General features: G+C 40.5%; 1 protein-coding gene across 1 annotated transcript in view; it reads left to right on the top strand.

Moving 5' to 3' along the window:
- terb1 (telomere repeat binding bouquet formation protein 1) overlaps nt 1-14,772 on the top strand; it is a 160,346-nt gene that overhangs the window by 93,293 nt on the left and 52,281 nt on the right. Inside the window, exons 13-15 of the mRNA XM_059651783.1 lie at nt 104-471; nt 2,540-2,613; nt 8,616-8,717. Coding sequence (XP_059507766.1) covers nt 104-471; nt 2,540-2,613; nt 8,616-8,717 — 544 coding nt within the window. The remainder of the gene's footprint in view (nt 1-103; nt 472-2,539; nt 2,614-8,615; nt 8,718-14,772) is intronic.

The following is a 14,772-nucleotide window of genomic DNA, read 5'->3' as shown; positions in this document are numbered from 1 at the left end:
ATGGCCCATGTACACAATGTAATAATTTTAAATTGTTAAATGAAAACAAACAAAAAAACTTGCAAAATAGTAGAAACCAATTTTCTATTCTTTATTTTCTCAGGAAAAAGTAAAACGACAAATATTTGTAGAAGACAATGTACCAGATGAAGTAAATAAATCCAATAGCAATGCAGCTCAATTTGGGAATGTTGACGCATTGAGTTCTGATGCTAAAGCAAAGAATATGAATAGTCAGCAACATGATCTGCCCATTGGCATTTCCATCAATGTTGGCCAAAACATATGCCCTGACACACAGAACAGAAATAGGGTTTTAGAAACCAACCAACAACATGGTGCGAAATTCTGGCCTGTGCAACGTGAAAAGCCATCTTACCAGCCAAGAAATGTACCTGAAGCTGAATTTCCAAGACCAAGTACATCAACGAAAGAGCAGAGAGCAAGTGACAAGCAAGACTTTAAAAAAAGGTACAGCATATTTTTTGACAAATAAGTCTGAAAAAGAAGTGAATTAGTTTAAAAGGTGAAGAAGATGCAAATGCTAGAAATGTATGGCAAGTCAGTCAACACCTGAAAGAGATGAATTAATGTTTTTATGGGAAACACCCTTTGTGACTGTTAATGATTAAAACTCCAAAATGCATTAGCTTCTGTTTGCAAAATGGCAGCTGCACTTCCTTACGCAACAGCAGTCTATATTTGATACCACAGTGTGGAGCTGGAGGAGCACAGCAGGCCAGGCAGCATCAGAGGAGCAGGAAAGTTGACATCTCAAATCAGGACCCTTCTTCAGAAATGGGGAGGAGGAAGGGAACTCTGAAATAAAAAGACAGGAGGGGTGGGACTGGGGAAGGTAGTTGGGATGGTGATAGGTGACTGCACATTGGCAATGGTGGGGATTGGTCAGTGAGGTGGGAGGAGCGAATAGGTAGGAGAGAAGACACAGGTTGTGTCAGGTCAAGGAAGCGGGGATGAGAGGGAGGGTTGGTCATGGAATGTGGCTGGGGTGGGGAGATTTTGAAAGTGGTATAGTACACACTTAGACCATTGCACTGTAGGCTCCTGAGGCGGAATATGAGGTGCTGCTCCTCTAGTTTGCAGGTGGTGTCATTGTGACACCGGAGAAGGCCCAGGATGGACATGTCGCCCAGGGAATGGGAGGGGGAGTTGAAACAATTTGCGACTGGAAAGTGTCATCATTTGTCGCGAACAGAGTGCAGGTGCTCTACAAAGCGGCCTCCAAGCCTCCGCTTGGCCTCACCAATGTAGAGCAGGCCACATTGGGAGCAGCGGATGTAGTAGACTACACTGGCAGATGTGCAGGTGAACCTCTGTCTGATGTGAAAGGATTTTTTGGTTACTTGGATGGAGGTGATGGGGGAGGCATAGGGACAGGTGTAGCAGTTGCAGGGAAAGGTGCCGGGGTGGTGGGGCTAGTTGGGAGAATGTAGAGGATGAGGGAGTTGCAGATATGGGTGGGGAAGGAAATATATCAGATTGCAGATGGCGGAAGTGGCGGAGAATGATGCGATGAATCCGGAGGCTAGCAGGGTGATATGTGAGAACAAGGAGGATTTTGTCTTTGTTTTTGTTGTGGGGAAGAGATGTGAGGGCAGAGGTGCAGGAAACGCAAGAGATGCAGTCGAGAGCATTTTCAACCACTGAAGGGGTGAAATTGCAGTCCTTGAAATAAGAGGACATCTGGGATGTTCAAGAGTGGAATGCCCCTATACCACTTTGATAGGTCTGGGGCTAGGGTTATCCCACGTCAAAACTGACTGTGAACTTACAAGATGTAGGAAAATAAGTTTTCATTCAACCCAGCAAGTCCTCTCTGCCATTCAGTGTCATCATGACTGAAATGATCATTCTTAACTCCACTCTCTGCCTTTTCCCCATAACCATTGATTCTCTGACTGATTGAGAACCTGTCTGTTTCAGTCTTGAATATACTTAACAATCCAGATTCTACAGCTCTGTATGTAATTTCACAGATTCACTACTGTCTGAAGGAGGAAATTCCCCCTCATTTCTGTCTTAAGTGTGGCATGAATAATAATCTAGACATTCTAACCCTTTACTCCTGTTCTTTAATCTAACTCCTAGCCCCTGTAATCTACAACAGAACTTCTTGTCTACCATTATTAATCCCAACAGACCATGATGACTGGATCCTCTCCTTCTCTAATATCCTTTTAAGTCAGTTCATGCTATCCATTACCCTAGCATCAGTTCGGCAACATACCATGTGGAACTCGAGGAGACTAAATTGCAGGAAAATAAATCTCAGGAAATAATTAACTAAATTTATAGAACCCGGTGCCCAGGCCATCGTCCGTTTACATATAGATAGAAGAATTTGTAATGGGAGAAAGTTAATGCAAAAGTGTGACAGTAAGGTGAAAATAAGCTGGAAATTGATTTAATATACAAACAAGTAGAATTTTTCTTTACCTTTCTAAGACTAGGTATTTTACCATTTTGTTTGTGCAACCCATCTGAAGTATTACCATACTTCATTTTTGTTTCTTTGCAGCCATAGAGTCATAGATAACATATTCAAAAGACCTGCTCCAAATAGCAGAAAGAAAAACAAACAGAATTACAAAGGTATGGAGTATCTTTATGTGTATTTTATACATTTGTCATTATCAAGCTATTTTAGATGAAGGAACCAATTTTAAATGCATCCCCTACTAAATAGTAATATATTTAATATAATACTTTATAATTGTATAGACAGAAATATAGTTATGGGAATAATTTGAAAAAACATAATTTAGATGTGGGAGATCTGTGATCATTTATTAGATTATTTGGTAATGAAATATGGACAATTATTGCTTATCCCTAATTATCCTAGAGAACACGATCAGCCGCCTTGTTTAACTTTGGGCTGTAAACGCATCCACAGTGCTCTTAGGGAGGGAGTTCGAGGAATTTGAACCAATGACAGTCAAGGAACAATAATATATTTCCAAGTCAGGATCATGTGTGTCTCAGATGACAATATGCAGATGACGTTGTTCCCATTGTAGTACTGCCCTTGTCCTTTTAGGTGGTAGAGTTGCAGGTATTTTCATATTTCGACAATTAGTATAGTACATTTCGTAATTCATTCGTGGGACGTGGCTGTTGCTAGCTGGCCAGCATTTATTGCCCATCCATAGTTGCCCTTGATCTTGTAGCAGTTAGTACAACTGAGTGACTTAGAGTCACAAAGATGTACAACACAGAAACAGACCCTTCAGTCCAACTCGCCCATGCCAACCCAATATTCTAAATTAATCTAGTCCCATTTGCCAGCATTTGGCCCATATCCCTCTAAACCTTTGCCATTCATATACATATTCAGATGCCTTTTAATGTTGTGATTGTACCCACATCCGCCTTTCCTCTGTTAGCTCATTCCATACATGCACCACACTCTACCTGAAAAAATTGCCCCTTAGGTCCCTTTTAAACCTTTCGCCTCTCAGTTTAAACCTATGTCTTCTAGTTTTGGACTCCCCCCACCCCAGGAAAAAGACCTTGCCTATTCACCCTATCCATGCCTCTCATGGTTTATAAACCTGTATGAGGCCACCCATCAGTCTTCTAAGCTACGGGAAAATAGCCTCAGCCTATTCAGCCTCTCCCTGTACTCAAACCGTTCAACCCCAGCAACATACTTGCAATTCTTTTCTGAACCCTTTCAAGTTTCACAACATCCTTTCTATGGCAAAGAGACTAGAATTACTCACAGTATTCAAAACATAGCCTAACTAATGCCCTCTATTGCTATGGTTTCATAGTTGTCAGTAGATTCTTAATTGCAGATTTTTTTAAAATTCAAATCCCACCATTGCTGTGGTGGGATTTGAACCCCTATCACCAGAATGTTAGTTGAGTTTCTGCATTAATAGTTTAATAATTCAATTCACTCCATATGATATTAAGAAACAGTTGGAGACACTGGATAATGTAAAGGGCCCTGACAACATTCTGGCAATAGTACCAAAGGCTTATGCTCCAGAACTTGCCACTCCCCTAGCCAAGTTGTTCCTGTACAGTTACAACACTAGCATCTACCTGACAATGTGGAAATTTGCCCAAGTATGTCCTGTATATAAAAAGCTGGACAAATCCAACCCAGCCAATTTACCACCTCTTCAGTCTACTCTCAATCATCAGTAAAGTGATGGAAGGTGTTTTCAGTAGTGTTTTCAAGCAACACCTGGTCAACAATAACCTGACACCCACCCAGTTTAGGCCTGCCAGGACTACTCAGATCCTGATCTCATTACAGCGTTGGTTCAGACATGGACAAAACAGCTGAATTCCAGAGGTGAAGTGAGAGTGACAGCACTTGACATCAAGGTTGGATTCGTCCGAATTTGGCATCATGTAGCCCGAGCAAAACTGGAATCAGTGGGTATCAGGGACAAACTCTCCAGTGGTGGGAGTCGTACCTGACACACAGGAAGATGGTTGTGTTTGTTGGAGGTCAATCATCTCAGCTCAGGACATCTCTGAAGAAGTTCCTTAGGGTAGTGTCCTTAGCCCAGACACCTTCTCTGCTACACCAATGACCTTCCCTCCATTACAAGGACAGAAGTGGGAATGTTCGCTGATGCTTGCACAGTGCTCAGCACCATTCCTTACTCCTCAGACCCTGAATGAGTCCATGCTCAAATGCAACAAAATCTGGACAATATCCATGCTTGGGCTGACAAGTGGCAAGTGACATTCGCGCCACACAAATGCCAGGCCATCACCAATAAGAGACAATCTAACCACCACCCCTTGACAATCAATGGTGTTACTATCACTGAATGCCCCCCCCAACAATATCCTGGGGGTTATCATCAACCAGAAATTCAACTGGACTCACCACATCAACACAGTGGCTACAGAAACAGAACAGAAGCTTGGAATACTGCGGCGGGTAGCTCGTCTCCTGTCTGCCATCTACAAGGCACAAGTCAAGAGTGTGATGGAGTACTCCCCACTTGCTTGGATGATTGCAGCCTTAACAACATGCAAGAAGCTTGACACCCTCCAGAACAAAGCAGCCGCTTGATTGGCACTACAACCACAAGCATCTACTCCCTCCACCATGGACACTCAGTAGCAGCGGTGTGTACTATCTACAAGATGCACTGCAGAAATTCACCAAAGATCCTCAGACAGGACATTCCAAACCCGTGACCACTCCATTTAGAAGAACAAGTACAGCACCTTCAAGATACCCTGAAAATCACTCACCATCCTGACTTGAAAATATATCACTGCTACTTCACTGTTGCTGGGTCAAAATCCTGGAATTCCATACCTAATGGCATTGTGGGTCAACCCACAGCTGGTGGACTGCAGTGGTTCAAGAAGGCAGTTCACCACCGCCTTCTCAAGGGCAGCTAGAGATGGGATAAATGCTGGCCAGCCAGCGACACCCACGTCCCATAAATGAATTTAAAAAAACCCACTAAGACATCGCCTCCCCCAAAGGCCCAGATATTTCGATTGTCAAAAAGTCAATGTAGCAGTTTAGACTGGAGTTACTCCTCAGAATTCCTGACTAAGCTGTCTCCATGGGATTGTCTAAAGAAATTAAACTGATGGATAATTCTTCTCTCTGAAATACCCATTTTAAGGTGGAGAATTTGAACTTGCTTCAGCCTAATAGTTAACCAGGAAAAGCTGAAGGATTATAAACCTATGTGCTCTGGGTGTACCCTGGTTCCCTGATAATGATGAAACTGAACTGATCTCCCAATACAATGTACATCCGCTCCCCCAGCCCCTGAAACTCTGAACCAACAATCCCATCTGAATGCATTTGATAACACCTTTAACCCACATTGTCCCATTCCTACTCCAGACTTAAGCTTCCAACATGACCTCGGATCATATCACCCCTGGATTCGAGGATTCCCAGACAGGCTTACAGCAGGAGACCATGTCTTAGAATTTCAAGTGCAAAAACCATCTAGGTGATTTTTAATGCAATTAGGGTCCAAAATGGAGGGCTAAATCTTCCTAGACATCAGCCTAGTGTCATTTTTGGCAAGTTTCATGAATTGTTTCTCGCTGCAAGGCCTAGCAAGCTTTCTTACTATATCATTTCAAACTTGGCTTATTAACTATCATCATGACCCCACTTGGAAAATGTGTTAAGTCTTGAACTCTACTTCTCCTGGTGTCATCACAAAAGTTAAAGATTTCTTCAAGTTGTTCATAGACCCCAGTCTACCTATTTAGTGAATTCAGGTTAACAGAAAATACTGACTTAATACGAAACTACGATTTATTACAAACTAATCAGTTCTAACTACAGGTGAACGGAATATGAATTATCAAGTACCCCTTCTTGAACCCCTACACACACACACACACACCAACAGATTAGACAAACAAAAATGCATCGATGTTACGGGTGAAGTAAAAAATATTAGGAAAGCACACTTCAATAGTGCTCCTAAGTTCTGATCTCCAATCTTCTCCCTGCCAAGTTCTGTCAATTCTTTACTACATACACAGCACAATTGGCACATTAATTGTTCAGTGTTTCTGGTCAGAGGCAGCAGTTTGTATGCAACTAGTAAATGAGAATAGTTAGCTACTTACAATTCTATGTTACTTCTTTGCAAGGAGAGAGAGATGCCGTCTTTTTAGAGTTTGAAAATTTTCTGCCTTTGTATTGTGAGCATTTAAGCTCTGGCTGAAGAGACAGAGCGCAAAGAGACAAGGCAGTGATGCTGTGAACATTAAAGTGGGCAAAAAGTGAGTGAGTAGTAAGAGAGAACAAGGAAACCTGAGGTGCAGCCTCATCCAATCCATGAGGTGCAAACTGTGCTGGCAGCAATATTAAATCAAAACCAAAAGAACTGTAGATGCTGTAAATCAGGAACAAAAACAAAGTTGCTGGAAAAGCTCAGCAGGTCTGGCAGCATCTGTGAAGGAGAAAACAGAGTTAACATTTCGGATCTGGTGACCCTTCCTCAGAACAGTATTAAATCAAAGTTGCTGGTGTGCTCCAAAGTACAGCATTGAAGTTGTTTGGAGATGTGCTATGGTGTGCAGTGAATTTGGTACAAGTGGGATGCCAAAGTCTGTCAATGGGGAATGCATGCAGTTGCTGCCCATAGAGTGTATTTTGAGATGTTGGTGACTGATGTCCAAGATGAATGTCCAGAAGAGTAACAATAAGCTGGAGTCACCAGATGACTTCTCTGACATTAATGTCAGGAATTATTGTTGTCTAGCTTCTATCTCAGGACAATAGAAAATGAGGCAAGATGAACTAATAATGCATGGTAAGACGAGCCACCACTCAGGAACAAAAATCTCATTTTTGCCATTTAACATGGTTGGAAAATAGGATATTTTGCTCTCAGCGTCAAAAACTCCCTGCAGGCCATCTCTCACAATCTTCCCAACTTTCTCACTGGTTCATTTGTTCAGGGGCAAAGAAGATTCCACCCAGAGTTTACAGCCCTGTACACCTGAAGGGTGTTTAAATAATGTTTTAACAAAACAAATACTTGCTTACAGTGAAATGCATCTGTCTGTTCACCTCCTGGGAATGGCAGCCGGCCTACTCTGCCTTGCATGTATTGTAGCCGAACTTTGCTCCTAGTGATCAGAGATAATGGGAATTGCAGATGCTGGAGAATCCAAGATAAGAAAGTGTGGGGCTGGATGAACACAGCAGGCCAAGCAGCATCTCAGAAGCACAAAAGCTGACGTTTTGGGCCTAGACTCGAACGTCAGCTTTTGTGCTTCTAAGATGCTGCTTGGCCTGCTGTGTTCATCCAGCTTCACACTTTTTTTTATCTTTGCTCTGAGCGAGCTGGCTTATTTCAAGCCCACCCTCAGTTGCCACACATTCACTTAAGGGCTCAGTAAATATTTTCTAATTGGTTTACTGATCCATTAGAACTCTCCTATACATGTTGGACCTGGTATGAGACCTGGAAATGCGTTAACAATCCATTGTGTATGGTAAAGTTGAAGGTTTGGGAATTTATACTTTAAACTATTTATATACACACACTGGAAAATGCAACCCATTAAATTGCATCATTGTGCACATATTCTAGGTTTAACTCTGAGCTGAGTTAGTTAATCTCAGTGAGGAAATAAAAAATGTTTGGTATTCTTGCGGTGTACAAGAGAAAGACAGATTGAGGTTCATGTTACTAATTAGGTGATGCCAACTGTGGAACTCTGTGATTTGGCTCTCTGTTACCCAAGGGCACTTGCAGTCATTTGTTAGTCCTTCAACCACACCTTGGCTGCAATTGATTAATCGATCAGTAACTTGGAACCCAGATTGGTCTTTATGGTTTAGCTGTTTATTATTTAACCAGCTAAGATTCCAATTTCCGGATCTCAGTCAGTTCCACTGGGTTAAGGATTGGGATGGTTCTTGATCAGAAGGATTAAGAGAAAGCGATCCGACAGCTCTAATGTTCTTCCTTGCCTCCTGACACAGTAGTGAAAATGTAGAGAATTTGATGATGGGTTGTGTACTCTATCAGTTCGATCCAAAAGAAGAGCATCATTTTTATAATATTAAGTAAACTAGAGAAGTAATTGTTTTCAATACCGTATTGACTTACATTTTACAGATTCACTTATTCTGTGTTCAGATTTAATTGAAACTGAAATCAATAGCTCTCTTACCAGTCCTGCACCATCACTTAATGCAGGTCAAGATTTCCGATGTTCAGGTATGTCTTTTAACTGTTAAGTTTTATTTTTATCTGCTCTTGTACATTCTGTGTAGTAACTTATTACATAATTTTTGTTGGGCCTTTATTCATTTTTACTTTGTAACCTGGTTAATGGAAATTGGATTGTCTGATAGGGTAGCTTATGTACACATAGGAGAAATGAAGTCAGCTTTCTTAAGTTGACATTTTTGGAATGTCTGGTCATCAGGCAGGTTATAGCCATTACAGCACAGATGGAAGCTATTTGGCTAGAGGAGTCTAAGCTGCACCCTGTAGACCAATCCAGTCAGTCCCATTTCTCTGTCCTATTCCCAACTCCTGGTGATGTATCCACTATAAGCATACTCAGCACATTACCCAATCCATTAGTTCTCCCATCACACCTACTACCATTATTCTGTCACACTTTTTATGTATTTCCACATTTGCACATGATCATGTGCTGAGAAGATTACAGTTCTCCCATCCTATACCAAAACTAGTAGATAATAGATCTGAACTGTAAAGTTACCCGTTGTAAACATAGAAAAATAATAATGAATGCTGGAACTATAAAAGTAAATGATTCAGTTAGTTTCTTGCTCTTCTGCAAACATTACTGTCTTAAGCTGCAACAGTGCTTCAGTGAAGCCTAATGCAAGCTGGAGGAACTGCATCTTATTTTCCACTTAGGCATTTCACAGACCTCAGGACTCAACATTGAGTTCAACAATTTCATAGTGTGCCCACTGCCCTTTGATTAATGCCCACAGTGTTTTGTTTACTATCAGCAAAGTCAACATGTTTTCTACTATTCGTTGATACGAGTGGTGTTATTAAACTTGACAGGGTGCAGAAAAGATTTAAGAGGATGTTGCAGAAATGTAGGGTTTGAGATATAAGGAGTATTTGAAAAGGCTGTGACTTTTTTTCCTGGACTATCCAAGGCTAAGTGGCTATCTTATAGAAATTTATAAAATCGTTATGGGCATTAATAGGATGAATAACTAAATTCTTCTTCCAGGGTGAGGGAGTCCAAAACTAGAACGTATAGGTTTAAGGTAAGAAGGGAAAGATTTTAAAAGGACCTAAGGAGTAACTTTTTCACACAGAGGATAGTGCATGGATGGAACTAGCTGCCATATGAAGTGGTGGAGATGGGGACAGTTACAATATTTAAAAGACATCTGGATGGATATATGAACATGAAGGGCCTACAGGAATATGAGCCAAATGCTGACAAATGGGGCAATGTCTGATTGGGATGTCTGAATGATGCAGAGAGGTTGACCAAAGTATTTTTTCCGTGCTGTATGACTGTATGACTCTGATGCCTATTTTGCATCCATTTATAGATTCATAGAGTTGTACAGCATGGAAACAGACCCTTCAGCCCAACACATCTATGCTGATCAGGTTTCCCAAACTGAACTTGATCCTATGTGCCTGTATTTGGCCCATATCCCTCTAAACCTTTCCTACCCAATGTACCTGTCCAAATATATTTTAAATCTTGTAATTGCCCTCACCTCTACCACTTCCTCAGGCAGCTAGTTCCACATACTCACCATCCTCTGTGTGAAAAAGTTGCCCCTCAGGTCCCTTCTAAATCTTTCTCCACTCTCCTTATACCCTCTAGCTTTGGACTCTCCTACCCTGGGAAATAGACCTTGTCTATTCACCTTACCTTTGCCCCTTGCAATTTTATAAACCTCTATAACATCACCCCACAGCGTCCTACACTCCAGTGGAAGAAGTCCCAACCTATCCAGCCTTTCCTTACAACACAAACCCTCCAGTCTCAAACTAAACAAGTCCCAATGGTGTGTGCTTGGCCCATATCTCTCCAAACACTTTTTGTTCATATACATATTGAAATGTCTTTTAAATGTTGCAACTGTACCCACATCCGCCACTTCCTCTGGAAGTTCATTCCTCACACAAACCACTCTCCGTGTAAAAAAACTTCCCACCATGTCTTTTTTAAATCTTTCTCCTCTCACCTTAAGAATATGCCCCCTATTCTTAAAACCCCCCTCCTAGGGGAAATGCATCTGCCATTCTTACCTATTTCCCTTATGACTTTATAAACCTCTTTAAGGTCGCCCCTCAACCTCCTCTGTTCCAGTGAGAAAAGTCCCATCCTATCTAGCCTCTCTTTATAACTCAAACCCTCCATTCCTAGAAACATCCTGGTAAGTCTCTTCTGATCCCTCTCCAGCTTAACAATATCTATCCCATACAGGGCAATAAGAACTGGACACAGTACTCCAGAAGAGGCCTTACCAATGTCCTGTAAAACCTCAACATAATATCCCAACTCCTATACTCAAAGGTCTGAGCAATAAACAAGCATACTAAATGCCTTCTAAATCACTTGCTGTTTCTTGTTCAGTTAATCATACAGCATGCTGTGAAAGCATGTGGAACAATTACTCTCCACGTATATTTCTGATTTATTATGTCCACTTTTCATTCGTTTCCTAACAGATTGAAAAATTTATCCTGTTTCTTTCAATTCCTTCCATAATACTGAGTTAACCAATTGTAATAGGGATGACAATTTGGATGCTTCAATTAGCCATAGCATTTATGGGCTAAAGATACAAAAGCCAGTTAAGATTTCAATCCATTATTGCTGCGCGGTAAAACCTTTTAGAAATTTGTGTGTGTGTGCAAGCGTATGGCCATTAAATGAAGACCCAGGATTACTGAATAACCTGAACCCTACTGCCTAGGTTCACATATAAAGAATGACACTTGCAAGAGATCCCATCTCATGATTATTAGCTGCAGAATCATACTGTAGCACAAAACCTGAGCCTCTCGGGTAATGGAGGCAAAATGGAAACGTGTGTGTCAGACAAATCCAGCAGGGTGATCAGCCATTGAAACAGCATGTTAAAAATTCTGCTAAAATCTTTTGTCACTTATTCATCAACAATTGTTCTCTGATTATTCCCAAATCCAATTGTCAAGTGACATGACACCAGCTTTTTGTCCAACCTGTTTATTTCAATTCACAAGTTTTCAGAGCATGATCCTTCATCAGGTGAAGTCACCTGATGAAGATGCAGCACTCTAAAAGCTTGTAATTTCAAATAAATCTGTTGGACTATAACCGGTGCTGTGTGATTTCTGACCTTGTCCATCCCAGTCCAACACTGGCACCTCCATATCAAGTCCAATGGAATATGGTACACTGGCACCTTACTTAAATGGCCAGTCTTCATCAGTAAAGTGAGTCCATTCTCATGAACAAAGATCAATGTTAATATCAAAAACCGTGTGTGATATTAAATTTTTTGTATCTTAAATGTAATTTATTTCAAAACCCATACATTGGCACAAGAGTTAAAATCAGTTGGCACGTATGTTTGAGTCCAAATGTAGTACCTTTCCAACCCAGCTGACATTCTTACCGGTATCACTAACAGTACTAACTGAATACTGTTTGGGAAACAAATGAATTGATTCTGATTTTACCTGTTAAACTGTCAAGGTAGCTGGGAAGTATTTCAGTTCTCAGTGTCTTAAACTTGATAAAGTAACATTTTCAAAACTCCTATAAGTAAAAGAAGCCTAGTGCAAAAATTACGTTATTGAAAATTCTCATCAATCCTGTTTAATCTTTAATAGGTTGTTCAACTGTAGCAGCATCCCTGAATAGTAGAAATTTCTGCAAAATTCTTCAGTTGTGCCCCAATAAATGTGATCGACACAAAGTGATTCAAGAATGTGAAGATAGATACAAAAGGGAACTAGAGAAGTTATTAAACTGTTACAGTTCTATGACTGACAAAAGTAAGCAATCAGTTTATCAAGCTTAAGAATAGTTATATCTGTATACCCAAACTATCAGATTGAGATTTGGGGATTGTTGGGGAGTAATGCCTGCAAAACAAAGAGAAACCTTTTAGTTTGAAGGCTAGCATGGAAACAGTTGACACTGCACAATTTTTTGAATACAACAGCAACAATGTAGATAAAAGCTGAAAGAACTGTGGATGCTGTAAATCAGATAATAAAATAGAAATTGCTGGAAAAGCTCAGCAGGTCTGGCAGATCCATGGAGAATAAACACTGATGCTGCCGGACCTGCTGAGCTTTTCCAGCAATTTCTACTCCTGTCAGCAACAATGTAGAGGCTAGATCACTGTTACCAATATACATTAATTTTTTTATTGATTTATGGGATGAGGACATTGTTGGCCAAGCCTGCATTTATTGCCCATCTTTAATTGCCCAGAGGGCAGTTTTTAACAGTCAACTACATCAGACCAGGTAAGGATGGTAGTTTCTTTCCCTAAAGGACATTAGTGAACCAGATAGATTTTTCCAACAACCAATAATGGATTCATGGTCATCTCTAGACTCTTAATTCTAGATTTTTATTTAAATGCTTATTAAATGACCTTATTTACTATTTGTTTCCTTGCTAGTAAAATACTGCCCTGAATTCAGTGTTCATTAGCCACAGTCATAGAGTTTTTACAGTACAGAAAAGAGGCCCTTCAGCTCATCATGTCTGAGCTGGTCATCAAGCATTTTAATCCCATTTTCCAGAACTTGCCTGTAGCCTTGTTTGCTATGGAGTTTCAAGTGTTCATCTGAAAGCTCTTAAATGTCTTGGGGGTTCTGGCCTCTGCCATCCTTTTCAGCAGCGAGTTCCAAATATCCATAATCTTCTAAGAAAAAAAACTTTCCTCATGTCCCCCATAAGCCTCATGCTCCTTATCTGAAACTGCATCCCCCCATCTCCACACCCCTTTGTGGGTTCCTACTAAGGGAAAATGTTTCTCCCTGTCTACTCTGTCTATGCTGCTCAGAACTTTGTACACCGCAATCAGATCCCCCTTGGCATTCTTTGCTCTAAGGAAAATAACCCTAGTCTCTCCTTATAGTTGAGTGGCGAGTCTTTTCCATACTTTCTTTAATGGAATTATATCTTTCTTATTGTGTGATGATAAAAACTACTCCAGCTATGGCCTAATTAATGTTATATACACCTCCGTCAAACCACCTTGTTCTTGTATTCAAGGATCAGTGGATATACAGACAAAAATCCCTCTGATCCTCTGTACTTTCTAGGATTCTACCACTCATTGTGTGTTCCCTTACCTTGTTAGTCCTCCCAAAATGCACCACCTCTCACTTTTCAATTTATTAGTTTCATTTGCACTGTTCAGTCTTTTTGACCAGCCAGTCTGTATTGTCTAAGCCTTCCCTCAACAAATTCAATCTAATTTGTTAGACATGATCGCCCCTTATAAAGCCATTCTGACTATATTTGATTATTCCTTATCTTTCCATGTGGAGATTAATTCTGTCCGTCAGAATTTTTTCAAGTAGTTTCCAACTAACATGATAAACTTACTGGCCAATTGTTTCCTGGTTTACCCTTATCACCTTTCTTGAATAAAGGTACTACATTAGCTGTCCTCCAGTCCACTGGCACCCCTTCTTTGGCCAACAGGATCTGAAAATTATTATCAGACCCCCTCCAACCTCCTACCTTGCCCTTGACACTGTTTTCTTCGATTGGAAATTGCATATGCGGAATTACAATGATGAATCAATGTTGCCTGGCCACAGCTGTAACCTGAGGAGGATCACATCTGCTCCCAAACCAGTCACTCAACAGTATTCAGCTAACAGTTCCAAGTAATGATAGGAAAGTGCAAATCCACTCTGGTAGAGCTTTTAGCAACCTGGGAAGCTATGGATTACATTGCATCTCTTCCAATGATTTACTCCATTATTTTTCACTCCAATTTTTGAGGTGTATTCTGATGTTTCTGTTTTTGCTATGTGGAAATAACTGGTCTTTGCTACATATTTTTCTCTTGCTAGCTCAGCTCATAATATAAAGTTTTGACATGGAAAAAGTTTGGCTGTGAACTTCTATCTTACTTCATAATTCTTTCACAAGGGTATAGCTTATGATCATAGTCCTATTCACAACTATTTGAAGATTCCTTGAAGGGTAGGATTTTAAACTTTAAGCATTGTTATTTCAGAACTTGAGTTTTAAAGTGGAGGAAAAATGGATTTTAGTTTTCAGTTCTATGAT

The sequence above is a fragment of the Stegostoma tigrinum genome, chromosome 16 (genome assembly GCF_030684315.1).
Source record: "Stegostoma tigrinum isolate sSteTig4 chromosome 16, sSteTig4.hap1, whole genome shotgun sequence".
Lineage (NCBI taxonomy): Eukaryota > Metazoa > Chordata > Chondrichthyes > Orectolobiformes > Stegostomatidae > Stegostoma > Stegostoma tigrinum.
The sequence above is the reverse complement of the archived record's forward strand: the minus strand, read 5'-3'. Positions and strand labels throughout refer to the sequence as shown.